This window comes from Myripristis murdjan, chromosome 1 (assembly GCF_902150065.1).
Source record: "Myripristis murdjan chromosome 1, fMyrMur1.1, whole genome shotgun sequence".
Classification (NCBI taxonomy): domain Eukaryota; kingdom Metazoa; phylum Chordata; class Actinopteri; order Holocentriformes; family Holocentridae; genus Myripristis; species Myripristis murdjan.
This window is the reverse complement of record NC_043980.1, coordinates 3,516,087-3,535,684: the sequence shown is the minus strand read 5'-3', so window position 1 is coordinate 3,535,684 and position 19,598 is coordinate 3,516,087. Positions and strand designations below refer to the sequence as shown.

The 19,598-nt window shown below is 42.7% G+C and overlaps 1 protein-coding gene across 2 annotated transcripts; it reads left to right on the top strand.

The window, feature by feature from the left end:
- Positions 1-79: 79 nt before the first annotated feature.
- tbce (tubulin folding cofactor E) lies at positions 80-18,574 on the top strand. Of its 2 annotated transcripts, XR_003928145.1 has the most exons (18): positions 80-193; positions 493-635; positions 2,475-2,559; positions 2,663-2,827; positions 3,738-3,823; positions 4,347-4,446; positions 5,552-5,654; positions 6,360-6,436; positions 7,532-7,624; positions 8,789-8,853; positions 9,043-9,110; positions 11,301-11,453; positions 11,547-11,700; positions 13,155-13,223; positions 14,859-14,918; positions 15,815-15,906; positions 17,501-18,083; positions 18,121-18,574. XR_003928145.1 is itself a non-coding variant. In XM_030049695.1 (17 exons), exons 2-17 carry the CDS (start codon positions 506-508, stop codon positions 17,594-17,596), a joined length of 1,596 nt encoding a protein of 531 aa, XP_029905555.1. In that variant the 5' UTR covers positions 80-193; positions 493-505; the 3' UTR covers positions 17,597-18,574. The 2 variants fall into 2 exon arrangements, 1 of the variants encoding a protein (XP_029905555.1); XM_030049695.1 differs by having other exon boundaries at positions 17,501-18,574.
- Positions 18,575-19,598: the final 1,024 nt, after the last annotated feature.

Below are 19,598 nucleotides of genomic sequence, written 5' to 3'. Positions count from 1 at the left end.
AAACACCAGTAATGTTTTGTTTATGTAATGTTCATTTGTAGTTAGTTTTAGCCGGAATATTTTGTGGGTGTGTCTGTGCAACATCGAAATGTGTCGGTTCCGGTGGGCCGCAGACAGGTGTTGTGTTTTGGGAGCTGGCACAGCCCGGTGATACGGCAGAGTTACAAACACACGAATTACACCGCACATTCAGGTGAGCTGACTGTTACACAACCTGTTTTTAATATTAATTAGCTGTTTAATGTGTATGCGCCACATTTGGTTGCGGTAGTAAAGGAATAGCCGTACTTTCTGGTGGCTGTTAGCTACATGATGCTAACCCTAACTCCTGTAATGTTAACGGCTGTTTAACGGCTGTTTAACGGCTCCTTCACCTGACGTCACGTTAACAGTCACGTCAACGTGTTTTAATGAGCTCTGCGTCACAGGTTAGCGAAGCAGCTGGGGGTGTTTTCACGTGTTCACCGAGTTGTGGTGTGTTTCCCCCCCCAGGCGCTCGGCTCTGATGGGGGTGGACCAGCCGGCCCGGGACCCCGGCGGCCCGGAGCTGCCGGAGGACGCTGCGGGCAGGCGGGTGTCCTGCGACGGGGAGCGGGCCACGGTGCGCTACGTGGGGCCCGTCCCCCCCACCGAAGGTCAGACATGGACATGATTCACATTTTTCACTCCATGTATTGTCTCCTAACCCTAACTCATGTAGAAGTCCCGTTGCCTTACAGACATTTTTCAGTGCTGAAATCCCTATGATGCCATGTCAGACTGACTGGCATTAAGACAAATGGGTAAAAAAAAAACAACAACTCTCAATCAGAACCTTTGTTATCATTGCCTGATCTTGCAAAGTCAAATTTAAATTGCAATGTATTGCATCCACATCAGAAAGGTAAATATGCAGCTTTTTTGTCAATGCATATCTGCCAATATGCCAATTTGACAGCCCAGTGTTGTGTATAACGTCTAGTGTCGATTCAGAGGTTTAAGTGAATGCAGTCTAAGAAATAGCTTGGTTTTTTGTGTGCAGTCATATGTTGTGTTTTTGGCCTTCTGTGTTGAGTCCATTCAGTGTGAATGGAGACCTAATCTCCATGACCGGAAGAAGTGCTGGTGGTATCAGGCTCCACAGTGTCACTGATATCAAGCAGCATTCTTAATTTGTGCACGTCTAATGGTAGAGATTCACCAGGCTGGGATGATGTGCTTCTCTCTTTGATACTGTCACAATACTCTGATATGTATTGCGATTGTTAAGTATTACAATCCTGTATCATGGTTTACTATGATTCTTGTTTTTTGAATCCTCCTCCAGTTTGTGTGTGTAAAGTTTGATGAGGCTGTGATTCTCCTAGAGGTCACTAGAGGTCATTTTCTCCAGCCACGTCCAGTTTGACAAAAGTCTCTGCCTGCAGTGAAATGGCTGCTATGGGGGCCAACATCATCACACAGGAATCACATGTGGCTCATTGAATCCACAAGAGTCTCAGCTTTCCAGTCAAAGCCAACTGATGCAGCTCCAAGACTGTTTAGGCCCCAGTCTGCACACACACACCATTTTACAACAGGCCACAAGAACACATGTGTAAGGTGAATTGTTTGTACCTGACAAGTTTCGGCTACCTTGCTTCTGCAGCCTTCATCAGAGGTGTCACGTGATGACACATCACATCACAGAAGACGTCACACCAACATCACGTGACACCTCTGATGAAGGCTGCAGAAGCAAGGTAGCCGAAACTTGTCAGGTACAAACAATTCACCTTACAGGCCTTTATAAAAGAAAAACTGTGGTTAACATTAATTTGTAGGCCAAATGAACCTGTTTAATATAAGAACACATGTGGACTGCAGGCTTTGGGGCCCAAACTGCATGGGATTAGCAGAAGGTGGGCGTGTCTGCAAAGGGGAGAGAACCCATTTTCATTCACACAGCTGGAGGTCAGAGGTCAAGGGACCCCGCTGGAAAAGACCATCTTTTCCTTTGGAGCAATACTAAGCCACCATGTCAGCAACCTAGTATGACACGCATGGTACCGATGGATTCTTCAGGTCATCTAGTTTCATATGATACCAGTATCTTAACTTTGAATTGATTTAGTAATAATAATAAAAAAAAAAAATCAATTGAAAATTCACATAAAGGCCCAATGAAGCTGAATTAGCAACAATCAATTACAATAATATAAACAGGAAATATAGGAGAAAATAAGTGTTGAAAAATAATAATGTCTTACAGTGGAAGTGGAAGAGAAGCCTGGTGAAGCCTGGTGAAGGGAATCACCAGGCTTCAAAACCTGGGCAACAAAAGAAAGCCCATAATGAGTGAGAGAATAATTAAAGCAAATACCAGGCCAAGAGGGCTCCATCCTGCCTGATCCCCATCAGAACTCTCATTCACATTCAGGGGTTCATGTGTGAAATGTAGCTTCACATTTTTATTTATTTATTTATTTATTTTACCTCACGCCTGTCTGTGGCAGGGCTGTGGCTCGGTGTGGAGTGGGACAAACCTGAGAGAGGAAAACACGACGGCAGCCACAACGGAGTGCAGTACTTCACATGCAGGTATTCCTTCTCAATGCCTCTCAGTTGCCTGTGACAATTTGATGAAATTTGATTGACACAGAACCGGCAGAGAATGTGTGTGGTGTCGTCTCCTCACGCTCAGACACCCGACAGGCGGCTCGTTCCTCCGGCCGGCGAAGGTCAGCTTCGGCGTCGACTACGTGACGGTGGTCAGAGAGCAGTACGGGCTCGACGTGCAGGCCGTGCTCAGCGAGAAGCTCTGCGTCTCCTCCAGGACGGTGGAGTGGTCGCGCTTGAGGGCGCCCAGGTACGATGGAATGAAAAACCAGAGGAGTCGAGCACAAATTAACAAGGACACACAGCGTCACTCTTTATTTGCACCCATGTTCTGCAAGGGGTTATGTGTACCTAGTTTAGATTTTTTTTACGGTGTTGGGGCTTTTTAAAATATAATGAAATGGAAGTAACCTAATATCCTAGTTTGAAAATGTTTCAGTGGCCATCAGCTGACCAGTTGAGCCTAACTGTTGACCTTTAATAAGTGACATTTTCAGGGAGATGAGTACTTAAAATCTAAAATATTGGGCGACATTCGGTACAACTCACATTTTATATGTCAATTACAACGAATGAACTCTCCAGGGACCGTCGGCTTGTGACGCTGGCGTCTGCAGTGATGGACAAGCACAAAGCTCTGCTCGAAGCTGCAGTGCTGTTTCTGCATAAAACAAAACTGAAAACCAAAATAAGTGCATTTAATTTAATTTAATAAGGACTAAAACAATCAAAGGCAGAAGCAGCTGTTTATGTTTATGAGGACGTTCTGCGTTGATGTCTGTGTATGATTGGAGTAGCACATTTATTTTCTTGCATTTGTGTTTATTCTTTTAATCTTAGTGCTCCATGAACATTTGGCCCTGGAGAAGTGAAATTTCATTTCTCTGTATAATTTATGTGTGTATGTAGATTTATAGAGCTGACAGTGAAAGGAACTTGAACTTGAGAAACATAAGTCATAAAAACATATGTTTCATCAGTGTTTCTTAGGCAGCAGCTGCCACATTTCTTATTACTGCTATTACTAGTACAACTACTTTATATGTGCTGTTTCTACCAGTGCTCCAGCCACTTCGTACTGGTAAGAGTCAGGGACCCGATGCCATGATGAACAAGAATTTGAGTTTTCTTTTCTTTTTCTTTCTTTTCATCCTCTGCAGGTTAGATGACCTCACATCGGTTTCTGTTGATAACCGGGAAGTGAACGGACCGGGCAACGTGGATGAAATCCAGCAAACTACAGGCAGTATCTTTACACTCAGTTTATTTTCATACTCCATTTTTTCAACCAACATTCCTGTAAATAGCTTATTTTGTTGATCACAAGAATCTCTATTAGCTGACGCCTTGATGGCGGTCAACACATCATGGATAGTAAACCACTTAGCTTTGTCTGCACTGAAGCTCAGAGCGTAGAGCTTAAGAAATAACAATGGACACCACAATCCCCCGATCCCTGCTTAATATTGACCTGCCGGCTCGGCCGACACCGGGCCCAAACTGTCCTGCAGCTCTGAGTCCAGCTTCTGTTGCAGCAGCTTGATGCTTGATGAGAAGATCAGATGGTTAGAAGGCTGATGAGGATCATGGCGAGGCAGAAGGTAGCATCTGCAGTGGTGTCCATCATGAAAGTTTAAAGTCACAGCAACAATAACTAAGAGGAAGCAGGTGTTGAAAACGATCAGTTCGATGAAGTGCAGTCAGTTTGATCAGTGAGAGACGTTAGATCAGCTGTTTGAAGACGTGTCTGCCTTGACGTGATGGATCAGATGTTCAGTCTCTGGATCTGGGAAGGAATCTGCTGAGCTCCTGGGACGACGTGGCAGCCATCACCGCTCAGATGGACAAGCTGGAGGAGCTGCTGCTCAGGTAGGCAGAGAGAGAGAGTGTGTGTGTGTGTGTGTGTGTGTGTGTGTGTGTGTGTGTGTTGTGGGGGGGTTGATCTCGCCTGGTTCCAGATCCATGAATCGTTTACTTTAAAAAGCGTCAGATGACTCGGTGGGTCCGGTGTTGCTCTTTCTTGGTTAAAAAACTGACCGGACCAGTCGGCACCGCTGTGGGTCAGGACGGACGTTGATGATGTCATCAAGCTGCGGCAGAGAGATCACTGCATATTAGCTGCCACTGGCTAACATGAGAAAATGGATGGTAAAGTTAAAGACTCTGTATTTGTCATGAACCCTTTCAGCAGCAGAATGACTCGGCATAGTCGGCGCAAAGTGGCAGCACTGACTAGGGTCGGGTTAGGGTCAGTTTAGGGTCAGGTTAGGGTCAGGTTAGGGTCGGGTTAGGGTCGGGTTAGGGTCAGGTTAGGGTCAGTTTAGGGTCAGGTTAGGGTCGGGTTCGGGTCGGGTTAGGGTCAGGTTAGGGTCGGGTTAGGGTCAGGTTAGGGTCGGGTTCGGGTCGGGTTAGGGTCAGATTAGGGTCAGGTTAGGGTTGCTTGTCATGGTTTTCCTGTGCTGTAAGAGTTAGCTGTTCCCTCACCACATTCAGGTACACACTCAGTTTATTTAAGAAAAAAATTAAACCAAAGAACTATTTAAGGTGCCTAATGTATAAGTAAAATATATAATATATAAGAAATATATGTACAAATATTTGTTTTCTCTAACCTCTAAAAACAGGGTATAAACAATATAATGGTACAAGTTGTATATAAAATATATATGTGTGTGTGTGTATTCACATATTGTTTCATAGTGTTTATGTATAGGCTACTATACATCATTTTATAGATCTTTTTATATTTTTATAGGTTTTACATGCTGTACACCTGACATGTACATATCTTGTCATTTTTTATACTCCTTGTGAAGCAGTTTGTAAACGTTTCAGCACAGTGATGCACCAGTACAGTTATTATTATTGTTGTTGTTGTTGTTGTTGTTGTCGTTGTTGTTGTTGTTGTTGTTGTTGTTGTCGTTGTCGTCATGTTCCTGAGGCGGTGACTCGGTTTGGTCTCGTCTTGTTTCAGTGACAACAGGCTGCGTTTGCCCTCTGACCCCTGCACTCAGAGCCACGCCTTCTCCAGCCTCAAGGTGCTCGCCCTCAACAGCTGCGCCCTCACCTGGCCACAGGTACCTGTCCCAGCCCGGCACCCAGGGGTCCTTATGCCCTCCCTAACACCATCACCATTGTCACCATCTTTAAAAAAAAATATAATCCTCTCAGCAGCACACAGACGTGACGTGATGTATAGGCCTGCAACTCATGATTATTTTCATTGTTGATTAATTTGTAGGTCATTTTCATGATTTATCAGTTAATCATTGTGACTATCAAATGTTTAAAAAAATTAAATTAAATTAAAAAGGCTATTACAAGTTCCAGAGCCCAACATGATGTTTTCAGATGGCTTCTTTAGTCGGACCAGGAGCCAAAAAAAACCCAAACTTTTCATTTTAGAACAACAGAAATGGAGAACAGCAAGTAATTTGTGGCATATGGGAAACTGTAAGCAATAAATGTTTGGTATTTTTACTGGATAAACAGCTAAAATGATTAATCAGTTATCAAAATTAAAGTAATCGATCGTTTCAGTGCTGGATCTCAGTGCAGACTCTGGAGCCTCATTTTAACAGCAGGTGCAAATGTAATCTGGTTAAATCATCCATGGATACAGTCTGTGGGACACATGTTAACACCAGCTGACTTTACTTTACTTTACTTTACTTCACTTTACTTTACTTTACTTTACTCTCCCTTAGTTTCCCTCAGGGTTTAGTTTAGTTGATCCATATGTTACTGATCTCACCCGTCATTATAATTGTTCTTCCTGTCAGATCCTGCATTGCGCCCCCATGTGGCCGCAGCTGGAGGAGCTGTGTGTGTCGCAGAACGACATCACAGAGCTGCAGAGGTAACACACACACACACACACACACACACACACACAGCCACGTCCTGCAGCTTCAGTCAGTGTAAAGAGTGTTTTGTCGTACCCCTGCGTCGTCACATGTGATCCGTGGTCACGGCACACAACACAGCGCGGTGCGTTCAGGGTCACAGCTGGAAGTGCACAGTAACCTCTGTCTGTCTGCTGGGGCTGTGCTGCATTCGAGGCCGCTGGGAAACCTCCCACATGGAATTTCCTGCGTGTGCCCCGACTGGTCAAGTAGTTTAGGCTGCCATAATATGGACACCTAAAAGAAAGTTGTGTTTTTTAAATCTATCTATCTAGAAATTCTACAAACCTAACAGTATGTAGACATTCAGTTCTGGCAAACATTACAGGACAGTCACTGAGACACTTTGTGTGTTTCTTTATATATCAGCGTTGCATCCTGTTCCGGACAGCGAAGCACGAAATAACAGAAATCTGTGACGTTTGGTCTTCATCTGATCTGCTGCTGGTTTTATTCACAGCTGTCTTGGTTCTGCCTGCAGTGTCTGTGTGGTTTTAAATTTTAAATTTCTCCCAGTCGCCTCAAACAGACGGCTGTCATGTCGCTCTGGACGTTTGCTTTGGGTTTGGGTTTGGAGATGAACCCTCTCTGTAACTTCACAATGTCAGTGACTGCTTAAGAAAGTGCAGAGCTTGAGCTTTTCTCTGGGCGGTTTGAGCTGTAAACTCCCGACACTGTAGACTGAACAGAGGTCAGATGAAGTCTGGTGGCTTTTTCCTACCTGAGGTGATAATTTACTGATTTATGTGCCTTAGTATCAATATATCTTAATAAAACTTTGTACTTCTGTTCTCAAGTAGGTGTCACTGAACATTACTGAACTTGTGACACGACTGTTGAAAATTAAATTACAAAATGGCTGAATATTTGTATAAATGACCAGATTTTGATGCAGTCTCCGCAATTGACTACCACTCCTCCATATATTGGAGGATATATACATTTATACTATATTATACACATCTATACATATCATATCTACATCTCTCTCTCTCTCTCTCTCTCTCTCTCTCTCTCTCTCTGTGGTGTGTGTGTGTGTGTGTGTTCAGGCCGGTGGATGTGCTGCAGTCTCTGAAGAGTCTGGATGTGTCCATTAATCCTCTGGTGGAGGAAACAGTGCTCAGTCTGGCTGCTCTGCCCAGGTAAACCAGTCAGAGACACACCTGATCACTCCTCAGCTGGTTTCAGTCCTGCATTTTGATTGGCTGAGAGGCGTTCAGATGCGCGTCGGGATCTCCTCAGGTCACGTGTGTGTTCATGTATCCCTCCGCCTTGTAACTGAGCAGGTACAAAGTGACACATGCGTATTACTGCTTAAAAATACTGATGCCAAGTACTGGCTGTTATTAAAAAGTACCAATAATAAATCAATAACTTTGACTCATGAATCACTCCTGTGCCTGGTTCACTTACATCATTACACCACCACTTAGCAAAGGCATCAGTCATCTGACACAAAATAAATATTTTATAATGATTTTATTGTGTCATTTTACTGAAGTAATTTACAAGTTTCTGCCAAAAAGCGATCCAGCAGTAAAGCTGCAGTGTCGTCTTTTTACCACCAGGTGTCGCTAGATGACGCGATGAGAAATGGACAAACTGCTTGGGGTTTTAATGTGGGTGGATGTGATGTGATCAGAGGTGGGACAGCGCTCTGTTTTACAGAAACAACCCACCTCGGGACGCCCCAGCTGGCTGTTTAATTTAATGTTGTATACAGGAAGATGCTATGAATTTCCTTTGGGATGAATAAAGTATCTATCTATCTATCTATCTATCTATCTCTATCTCTATGCTCAGCTGCTCAGAGCGACTTGAGGATTAAGATAAGATAAGATAAGATAAGATATTCCTTTATTAGTCCCACAGTGAAGAAATTTCCAGCATTACAGCAGCAAAGTGGACAGCAAAAATACGAAGCACCAGTAAAAACAATAAATAGCAAGCAAGCACTATAAACAATATAAACAAGGAGTATAGAAAATCTAAAAAATATAAAAAATATGAACAATTTAAACAACAGAAACACAGTAAAGTGACCACAGTAGATGTGCATTATTAATTAATCCTCATTATTATTTATTGCTGCTGCTGCTGTGTAAAGTGCATGTAACCCAGATTTTGGGTGTTTTCTTACTTGAATTGAAATGATCCATGGTTATGAAAATGTTGTTTGTGTGAGTTTGATGACCTCTGGGCTCCTCAAGTCTCTTATTTTATATTTTAACAAAGCATGGGTGTGAATGAGTATAAAGTATAAAGTGTTATTTTCTGTAGCTGCTGCAGTTCCTCTGTCGTTCCAGATTGGAGAAGCTCAACTTGGCCAAGACGGGACTGTCCTCGCTGCGATTTGACGACGCCCCGCCTGGTGATTAACCTCTTCCTGTTAATTTACACAAACCAGTTCCTGTCTGAGAACATTTGATAACCCTGAAACTCTAATTCTGTTGGTTATCATCAACATTTACGTACGTCTTGTTCGTTAACCTGTAAAGCTTCTCTGTGTTTGGTGTAAAACCCTTTGGTTCTGTTGTAAGTGAAGTTGTTGTTGGTGCAGGAGGTAAAACCGCCATGTTCCCCAGTCTGCAGTATCTGATCCTGGACAACAACAGCAGCATCACTGAGGTCAGTCTCAGCATTTAACCTGCTGTCACACTTCACATACAGAACAGAACATTCAGCAGCGAAACTGAACCAGTTTATGTGAACTAACCCTTTAGTGACAAACTAACTGGGGGGCCCGATCATTTTATTCAAACTTTATTTATCCTCCAGAGTCAGCGAGGACGTCCACAATCAAAGCAAGAAACAATTAAAATGAAAACTAAAACGGAAAACGGTCAAAACTGAAGCAAAGTCATTTTAGATTGTGATTTCAAATTGCCCTAAAGTCCCAGTTTCCACGTTCTTGAAGGTCGTTCCGTGTGTTTTGGGGCACAAAACTAAAAGCTGTCTCTCTAAAATTAGTACAGACATGCAGGACCTGAAGCCTGAGCCAGTTACAAATACAAATATAATACAGAGCGAGCAGCAACGACATTAAAGAAAAAAAAAAAAAAAACACAGGAAGGATTCTGCAATTTTTTCTTTATCTCTCTCTCTCTGTTTAATTCATCAGTGTCAGTGTCTTGGCATGACATGTAAATACATCTGAGCTGCTAAAGCCTAAACAGCAGGAAATAATACATAAAAAAGGAAACGTGATGATATTAAAAATAATGTCCTATAGCCACAATATTTACAAAAAGATACGGGTAAAAGCAGTCAAATGATTAAATGTAGAAGCCAAGCAGCTTATGTCTCCTGCAGTGTAGTATTTATATGATTTACATGTCCATACTTTTTAGTAGTAGTATTTTATTTCAGTCACACAATGCCATTTACATAAACAATATACAATATACATAGAAAATAATCTTTAAACAACATAAACCACATCATGAACAGACAACAATCTCTGTGTTTGGTGGCGACTGAAAAAGGTCCAGGCTGAAGCAAAAAGCTCATATATGCCTGTCCTTTAGTTTATCTGTGTATCTTCTACCCTCCACAATTTAGTACGTAATAATAATAATAATAATAATAATAATAATACTGGTTTCAACAATAATCATCCTTCACTTTTATAACCCTCAAAAATAGAATTATAAACCACTTTTTTGAAAACCAAAAGCGAATTACACATTCTTATATTTTCATCAGCATCATTCCAGAGTTTTACCCCAACAGTAGAAATCCATCTTTTAATCTCTTTTTTTAGCTTAACAACACCTCTCAGATTATAATATTTACATCCCTTTATGGAGAAGAATTTTTGTATTCTGTCTGGGAGCGACTTTGTTTTAGCTCTGAACATAATTTACATTATTTTATAATCAACTAAATCCTTAAATTTCATGATGAGCGACTTTATAAACTTTCATTAGAAGTTACATCTGTTTTATTATGCAACAACTTTTTGCCTTTCTATACCCCCATCTCTCTCTCCACCTCTCTGTCTCTCCACCTCTCTCTGTCTCCCCCCTCTCCCTCTCTCTCCCTCTCTCTCCCTCTCTCTCCCTCCATCCCCTCCCTTTGTCTCCCTCTCTCTGTCTCCCTCTCTCTTCCTCTCCCCCTCCCTCCCCCTCCCTCCCCCTCCCCATCTCTCTCTCTCCCTCTCTCTCTCATTTTTTTCAATTTAAATAGCTTTATTGGCATGACAAGGCAGTGCTTATATTGCCAAAGCAAATAACAGTGATAATGACAATAACATTAGTAAAATAAATGAATAAATAAAATAAAATAAAATAAACAAATGGATAAGTGACTAATGATACAATGTACACAATGACAATACAGATATAAACAACTTAACAATTTAAACATTTTTCAATCATCAGGCCACAAGGAACACGGTGGCACAACCGAACCATTTTGATCATAACTTATCATTCTTACTAAACATACACATGTAACATAAACATATACATATAAACATCAACATAAACATATTTACAGGGAAGGAGAGCTGCTTTACTCCTGTGAGGTGTTTCTGTGCTCGTCCCCCAGTCTGTGGCAGGAGGCCTCATACTCAGCTGCTCGTGTGCAGCACTTTGCTTTCTCGCCTAAAAGATATTTCAATTCTCTCTCTCTCTCCCTCTCTCTCTCTCTCTCTCTCTCCCTCTCTCTCCCTCTCTCTCTCTCTCTCTCTCTCTCTCTCTCTCTCTCTCTCCCTCTCTCTCTCTCTCTCTCTCCCTCTCTCTCTCTCTCTCTCTCTCTCTCTCTCTCTCTCCCTCTCTCCCTCTCTCTCTCTCTCTCTCTCTCTCTCTCTCTCAGTGGGGTGTGGTGGACGAGCTGGCCAAGCTGCAGAGTTTGGTGGAGCTGTCGTGTCGCTGCAGCGGTCTGACCAGCAGTGACGGCAAACTGCAAACTGTGAACCAGCTTTTCATCGCTAAGCTGGGCCAGCTGGAGCACCTCAACAGGCTCGAGGTCAGGAGGGCTGCGTGTGTGTGTGTGTGTGTGTGTGTGTGTGTGTGTGTGTGTGTGTGTTCAGCGCTGACTGCTGTGGCTGCTCTCCGTCAGATCCTGCCCGAGGACAGGAGGGGGGCGGAGCTGGACTACATCAAAATGTTTGGGGAGGAGTGGCTGAAGGCGGGGGGGCACCCGGACGCCCAGCAGAGCCAGCCCAGCACCCAGTTCACCTCGCAGCACCCACGATACCTCAGCCTGATACACAGTGGGTCCCAGCACAGCTGACACACACACTTTTTTTTTACAGTTTGGTTTTACACCCCTAAACGTCAGTACAAGAAAGTGAAAGATGTAGAGCTGCAGTCATCAGGGCTGTTGTGTCCTTGTACAGACTGGGTACAGAGAATAAAAAAGAAAGAAAAAAAAAACGAACCAATAAAGCTGCCAACTAATGGAAAAAGTCAAGTAAAAGAGAGCAGAGTGCAAAGGTGCTGGAATAAATAATAATTTATTTGTTCCGGCCGTTTATTCTGCATCTCCAGTCCTGACTCCTCTGACTCCGAGTTCAGGCTCTACTTTCTGCTGGCAGATTCATAACCTGCACTTATATAAATCTACATGGATGCAGAGTCAGAAGGCAGCCAGCAGGCTCATTCAGCAAAGCAACTTAAGTTCCTGTTAACACACGACTGCTCTCCGGCTCTGAGCTTCAAACCACTGGATTTCTAACCTTTCTCTCCTCATTTAGGACTCCGACATATTTAAGGAAAACCCGGTAATGCCAGTGTTATGTTATGGAAACTTTCAATGGGAAGTTAAGTTGTGGGAATTCAGGAAATTTTGTATTGTCTTAAGCAGACATGCAGGCAAACTAATACAAATTTTAAAAATGACATTTAACTTTAATCGATTTTTGCATTGAACAACAAATAAAATGAATGTTGAATTTAAAAAAAAAAAAAAAACATATCCCCAATGAACCCCCACCCCCACCCCCCAAAAAAAAGGAAAATGAAAGCCTTATTTTTTTTTTAAAGTTTCTCAATCCTGTTTTTTTTTTTTCTCAGTTCTTCAAGATTGATGGTGGATAAATGAATAGAAATAAGCTCAATGAATACATCAGTAATCAAACTATAACCTATAATCAAACTATAACCTACATTCTTGTATGATAAGTGTATTTCTAAGAAAACTGGCTAGCAGAAGGCAGAAGAACCAGCATCACAGATGAGCTGGCTAGCACCATGATAGAAAGCCTCTTAAGTAGCTACTGTGTAAACACTTATTTTTTCCAGTTAAACTTTAATAACCACAGGTCAAATATATTTAGCCCAGTGATATCATCAACTGACTGGGTGTCGTCCGTGGGTTCAAATGTAGGTTTAGTCGTGTGGCTGCAGTCGTCCTGCTGCTGTGTGCAGGATTCTAGAAATGATCTGTGCATGGGCCTGAGGAATGAACAGTGGAGGGCAGAAATTCAACCGAGTTTGCATTAAATCTGGTTGTTTTAACCAGGATTATGCTGCAAGGTGGTTTTTTCAACTACATTTAAGTTCTCTTTTATAGGCTAACCTGTAGTTTTACAAATTTCCAGTTTATTCCTGTTAATTCCCATGTATTCCCATAAATTTCCGTTAATTCCTGGTGAAAGTTTCCAACTTTGAAAATTCCAGTAATTTTGCGACCCCAGTGCTGATGTGTTAAATCCTGTCTTGTCAGAATACGGCGCTCCAGAGGAAGGCGAGCTGAAGAAGCAGCAGCCGTTCGCCCTGAAGAATCATCTGATCAGTAAGTCCCGCCCTCTTCCTCCTGTGTGTTCTCTGATTGGTCCTGTGACACCTGTGAGTCCGAGGTTACCTGAGGAGCTGTAGATTTGTTTTTTTTTTTTTTTTTTAGTTTGCATCGCAGCCTTGTCTCCAGAAGAAGACGTTTCAGAGCATCCTGATGTAAAGACGATCAAACTGTGAAGTGAACCGAACAGAAACCTGCTGAATCAGAGCAGAAAAAAACAGATTTGAAAAGATAGATAGATAGATACTTTATTCATCCCGAAGGAAATTCACAGTTTTCAGCAGTATCCAGAGTACAAGATTAAATTAATAAAAAATAAAGAATAATAAAAAAATAAAGAATAATAAAAAATAAAGAATATAAAAAATAAAGAATAAAAGATGACACTCGAGATCTAAAGATCTAAGTACCCAATGTGCAAAAAACAATGTGCAAAAAAATCAAAAAACCAGTGTGCATCGATGTATACAATGTGCATAGATGTGGGCAATGTGCAAACTTACAGTATAAACAGATGATAAATAGCAGCAAGCAATATATACACTATAAACAAGGAATATATAAAAAATAGAAATATGAACAGTTTAAACAGCAGAGAAAAAATAAAAATAAATAAAAAATAAAATAACGCACTGTTTGGACTTTTCAGTGAGAATGAACCGCTCGCGTCACACCGCCTTGCGAGTGACATCATCAGCTTCCTTTTCCTTGTTTTCAGCAGTGACACAAAATCATAATAAACAACAACACGTGTTAATTGTCTCTGCTAAGTGGTATTGATCTTCCTCTCCTGGGCCCTTAAAGATGACATCACGTCTGCAGAGTGAAGCGATCGGGTTGCAGGCCGAACAGTGTTATCGGTTTCCATGGTGACAGAAACTTTTTCTGATCGGTCTGCACCTGAAGTCACCAGAGTGTTTTTGGGGTCGTGTGGCTTGTGCTTGTGGTGTTTTTTCATGAGGAACCCGGGAATAAAAGCTGTGGTGTCGTTTGAAAAGTGAGACTCCTCCTGTGGAAACAGGAATGGGACATAGAAGCTGTGTCCCAATTCAGGGTCTGCATCCTCCGAAGTCCGGGTCCTCCGAAGGTTCAACCGAAGCATCCTCCCCCGTCAACTAACGGCTACGAAATGGGACGGTCTAGCCTTCAGAGTATTTCCTGGTTGCGTAACCGCTGTTACCGCCGTTTCCATGACAACAAACTCCGGAGACCGAAATCTAACGTTTCTTTCTGTCAGACAGGACAGAACAGGGGTTTTGGTTTAACATATATGGCGTTGGATGTTCAAATGAGTAAAAAAACGAATATTTATAATGTGAAATCTGAACTTTTCTCCGACTGAGCAGCAGCACGCAAAGCATTTTGGGATACAGGAGCCCGCAAAGGCTCGTCGCGGTGCAGCCTTCGAATCGGCTACCAACGGCTGGAAAGGAGGCCGCATTTGAAGGATCCTTCGGCTTTGGATGAATTGGGACAGGCCTTCGCGCAGTGTTGTGACGTAACTGGCCTTCAAATGCGGCCTTCGAAGGATGCAGAGCCTGAATTGGGACACAGCTGTAGTGTTGGACCGTGACAGCGATGTGCTCTCAGCGCTAACCGTCCCGTGTCTCTCTCTCTCTCTCTCTCCGTCAGAGGTGACGTTTGTGTTCCCAGACCAGGCCGACCGGAAGCCCATCGAGAAGAAACTCCCAGGTAAACAGGAAGGAAAGCCGCTGCAGGTCAAAGGCGCTGCAGGTCGTGCTTTTTGTCTGTCAGCTCACTTCAGTTTTATTTGTGTCGCGTCAGGTCAAAACAAAAGTTATCTCAAGGCGCTTTGCAGAAACCCGACAGATATTTTGACTAACACAGAGCTTCAGCTGACACGCTGAAGGAGCCGCAGGACAAACGACCACCAGCAGCTTCTCCAGGTGGTGTCCTCCCCCCATGGCAGCCATGTTGGAGGCCCTCAGCTCTGTGTCGGTGTCAGTCAGCAGATCTGGTTACTTCCTGTTTGGTTTCTGACGTCATCACTGATCCATCTGATGGGTTTTGTGTTTAGATATAATGTTTGGCTTGTTGCTTTTTTCAATCATGTACCGCCTTTGAAATATAAGTTCCTCCTGACCAGTGCAAGAAAAAAAAAAAAAAAAAAAAGTGGGTAGAAAAAAATCCAACCCAACCCAGGATATTTTGTTTCTGTGTTTGCTTTTTTTTTTTTTTTTTTTTTTTTTCTTGTTTCCAGCTGCATTGCTGCTATGTTTCAACCACTGATCACTAATCAGTTTTCTGGATTTTTTTTTTTTTGTCTTTGCTTCCTGTTCGTAGTGAACAAACATTCATTTCAACACTGAGTCACAGCAACTAATCTACCTGATCACACTGTTTACTGGTACTGAGAACACACACACACACACACACACACACACACACACACACACGCACGCAGAGCAGGCTGCTTCAGGTGGCTGTGTAAAGCCTCAGCTCAGTTAAACTCTGCTCTCTCTCTTTCTGTGTGTGTGTGTGTGTGTGTGTGTGTGTGTGTGTGTGTGTGTGTGTGTGTGTGTGTGTGTGTGTGTGTGTGTGTGTGTGTGTGTGTGTGCTGTCTCCAGTCTCCATGCTGGTTCAGAAGGTGAAGGGGCTCCTGTACCGCCTGCTGAAGGTTCCTGCTGCTGAGCTGAAGCTGACCTACACCAGCTGCAAGGTAAGACCAGCAGCACCCAGCAGATGTTCCTGCTGGCTTTCTGGGCCGCCTTACACCAAACATCCGGTCATCAGTGAAAAATCTTGTTGTAACATTTGATGACAGGCTGAAATTTGATCGCCAGGTCAGCTCGGTCGTGAAAAACAGCTTTTTCCATCTGAGGATTTTATCGAAAGGAAAAGGGTACCTGCCACGTAAAGATCTTGAGACTGTAATCCATGCTCTTATTAATACACGACTGGATTTTGGCCTGGACCAGTCACTCTTGCACCGCCTGCAGCTGGTTCAAAATGCAGCTGCCCGTCTCCTCACTGGCAAACACAAAGCATGACCACATATCCCCTGTCCTTGCTTCGCTGCAGTGGCTCCCGGTTGCTTTTAGAATAGATTTTCAAATTTTATTGTTTGTTTTTAAAGCTCTCAATGGCCTGGCCCCCCAGAACATTGAGATCTTCCAATCAGCTGCTACTGGTCACCCCCAAAATGAGGCTAAAAACCAAAGGTGACCGAGCCTTTGTGGCGGCGGCCCCTCGGCTCTGGAACAACCTGCCCTGGCACATCCACTCCGCGGGATCGATCGAGGTTTTTAAATCCTCCCTAAAGACACACCTCTTCTCCGTGGCTTTTAATCAAGTTTAAGTGGACTTCTGGCAATTTATTTTATTCTATTTTATAGTATAGTGTTTATGTATTTTAGTATTTATTTTATTTATTGTAATTGTTATCATCCTGGCTGCTTTTAATCTGTACAGCACTTTGGTCAACCCTGGTTGTCTTAAATGTGCTCTATAAATAAAGTTTGAGACATCTCAGAGGGGCGAAATGAACCCCTTCACTTTTCAAACCATTTAAAAAGATAACAGCTGGTGGCAGTGAATCAGTATCTAATCAGATGTTTTCAGTGGAATATTTCATAGCTGCTTTCTGACCCGGGTGGTGTGTTCCAGTCCAAACTACATACATGATAAACAACCTGCTCTGCCACTGTTAGGTGGGCGGATGGAGGGATGTGGCTGCAGACTGACAGCGACATCTGTTGTTTAGAAAATGAAACACTGGAAATTTGACACGGGTCATTTCATGCCATTTCAACAAATTTTCAGGGCATCCCACGCACTTGGGTCTCAAACTGCATGTGGGAATGTACGAAAAAATCTGATCTCTGTTTTCATTTAAAGTTCAAAGCTTACTCTTTCTTGGGATATAAAACAATTTTTCTTTATGCAAGCTCTTCATTTTTATTTTTGATCCCAAATATGAGGCTATTTCACCACTTGCGAATATTGAAATTCCTCAATATTAGACCATTGCAGCTTGCTTCTGTGTCTTATATTCATTTATTGTTTATTATATGTTCATTATTAACCTAAAATATAATGACCATTGCATCAGAAATGCAGTTATTTGTCACGACATCAACATGAACAGAAACATTCACTAGCTGGAGGCCTTGACTGGAGGAATCAGCTGATAGAAAGGACTTTAGATTCTCAGTGTCATGATGCTTTCTGTACCCGATGTTGACGATTTAAAAAAAATAAAATTAAAAAAAGGGCTTTGTGCAGCTCTGCTGAAATGTTCTTGTCCGTCTCAGATCGAGGGGAAGGAGATTGAGATCGACAGCGACCTGAAGCCTCTGGGGTTTTACTCCATCGAGGAGGGAGACCAGGTGCTGGTCCGCTGGTCCTGAGCAGCGACACACACTGTGGACGCCGCAGAGGCTCCCAGCGCCCCCTGCTGGCTGGATAAACCTGAGGCGAGACCACGGGCCGGACGGTTCGCTGTTCTGGAGACGCTGGAGGCTCGAGGAGGAGACGGACACGTTCCAGACGATGTTTCTGAAACCCAAAACTGATGGACTGTCCGGCTCGATGGGAGCACAGGAACTCATCCAGGAGAGCTCTGACCTCCAAAGAACACGAGTCTGTTGTCTTAAATAACCGTGTCAATCAATTAACTGTTCATTTCATTGCCTCGCCTTGAATCCCAGTGAGCAGATCTGTGTTAGACATGTTGATTCATGGGGATTGTGGAGTTAAATAATCATGTGAAGTTGCATTTGGAGCGATTTCGTCCCGCGCTCAGCGTCTGCAGCAGATAACGGGATTTCTCTGAGGTGGAAGGTCTTCAGCGTCGCTTTGACTCGTGTTTGCTTCAGGAAACAGACGATAAAACGTGTCTGCAGGGTTTTTATCAGCATCGGCCGTCGGGCAGCAGGGAGTCAGAACGCCCAAACAAACTCCTACAGAACGGAGGACGGCCGTCAAACAATGTACACTTGAAAATGTAGTCCCACAATATAACTTCACTATAATTTCCCACTTGTGTGTGTATCAAAATAATGAATAATCCTACAGTAAGCAGCTTACCGAAGTAAAACCAGGAGAAACAATAAAAGAAACTGCAGAGGAATATATTAAAAAAAGGTTTTATTGTGGCTGTACAGATTGTCTTTGGCTGAGTGTCCAGTTGCATGCTCAGTACAGTGAGAACAGTACTTCATGTCACTCTCATTACACAACAAGGAAGATTATTATTATTATTATTGTTCCCTCTTTCTCATCGTCGCTGTGCAGACTCGGCTTCCTCTGCAGAGCGCAGCGCTTCAAGATGCTTTAGGAATCTTTGGGTTTTCTGTCAAATTAAAGCTTTTATCTGCAGCAAACGACTTGATTTGGAGTTTTTTTTTCCTCCTCACACAGCGCGAGAATGTATTTAGGAAGTGGTCGCAAACACATCTACTTGTAATAATAATAATTAAAATTTAAAAAAAAACAGCCTCCTGCAGGTTAGAAGTTGCTGCAGTCCGTGTTTTGATGCTGATGTGATGAGTCGTGCTCAAACAAGTCGCTCAGTCTCATCCTCAGCGCTCAAATCTGGTTTTTCAACCCAAAAAAAGGAAAAAATCTGAGATAATCCCTCTTGTTTCCACCGCTAATCCCATTTGAACACTGAAGAGGAGACTGAATGACTTGGCAACATGGAGATTTTTTGGTTCTGTCACACTGATTTACGCCTTTTTCTACTCACAACAAAACAAAACTGCAACCTGCACACACCTTCACTCATCATCATCATCATCATCATCATCATCTTCAGCTCCAACAGGCCATTGTCAACGCTTTTCTAAATATTGCAGTTCAGAGAAATGCCTTTGTATTTCAGGTAGTTATTTACAAGTTTGTATATTCATATATATAAAAAATACAAAAGAAAATAAAGAAAAAATTGTTAAGTCTACAAATATTTTAGCCCTTGGACCTCCTGTGTCTGCTGCCTGGCTCATGGCGGCACAACCAGGAGGTCATCTGCAAAAACGCTAAAATAAAATTTGAAAAGGTTGATCCTTTGGAAACTGCAAGAGGAAAATCTAGCTAATCCAGAGTGGAAAAGTGTTATTTTACCAAACAAAGCCCTCACTTATCACGTATCCTTTATATTTATACATACATTTTTAAGAAACACTGAAAAAGCATAGTTTGTTTGAGTTCAGTCAAGAGTATTTTTTCTTCAAAGCTCCTCCTCCGTCATCGCTCCGCTCCGTCTTCATCCGTTCGGCTCAAACGGGAACAAACGTTTGGGTTCAGGCGGCTCTTTCAAGAAGCAGGATTGAGCCAGATTACAGGTCAGGAACACAACCTCTCGCTTCAGACAAATCTCGGCATGTTTTTGGGGTGAAGGCGAGCTCGTCA

Excerpts from the sequence above, each read along its gene's own strand:
- tbce (XM_030049695.1), top strand. The coding sequence starts at position 506 with ATGGGGGTGGACCAGCCGGCCCGGGACCCCGGCGGCCCGGAGCTGCCG. Across the intron at positions 2,828-3,737 it reads TCGCGCTTGAGGGCGCCCAG|GTTAGATGACCTCACATCGG; the intron begins GTACGATGGAAT and ends CATCCTCTGCAG. Across the intron at positions 3,824-4,346 it reads AATCCAGCAAACTACAGGCA|ATGTTCAGTCTCTGGATCTG; the intron begins GTATCTTTACAC and ends GTGATGGATCAG.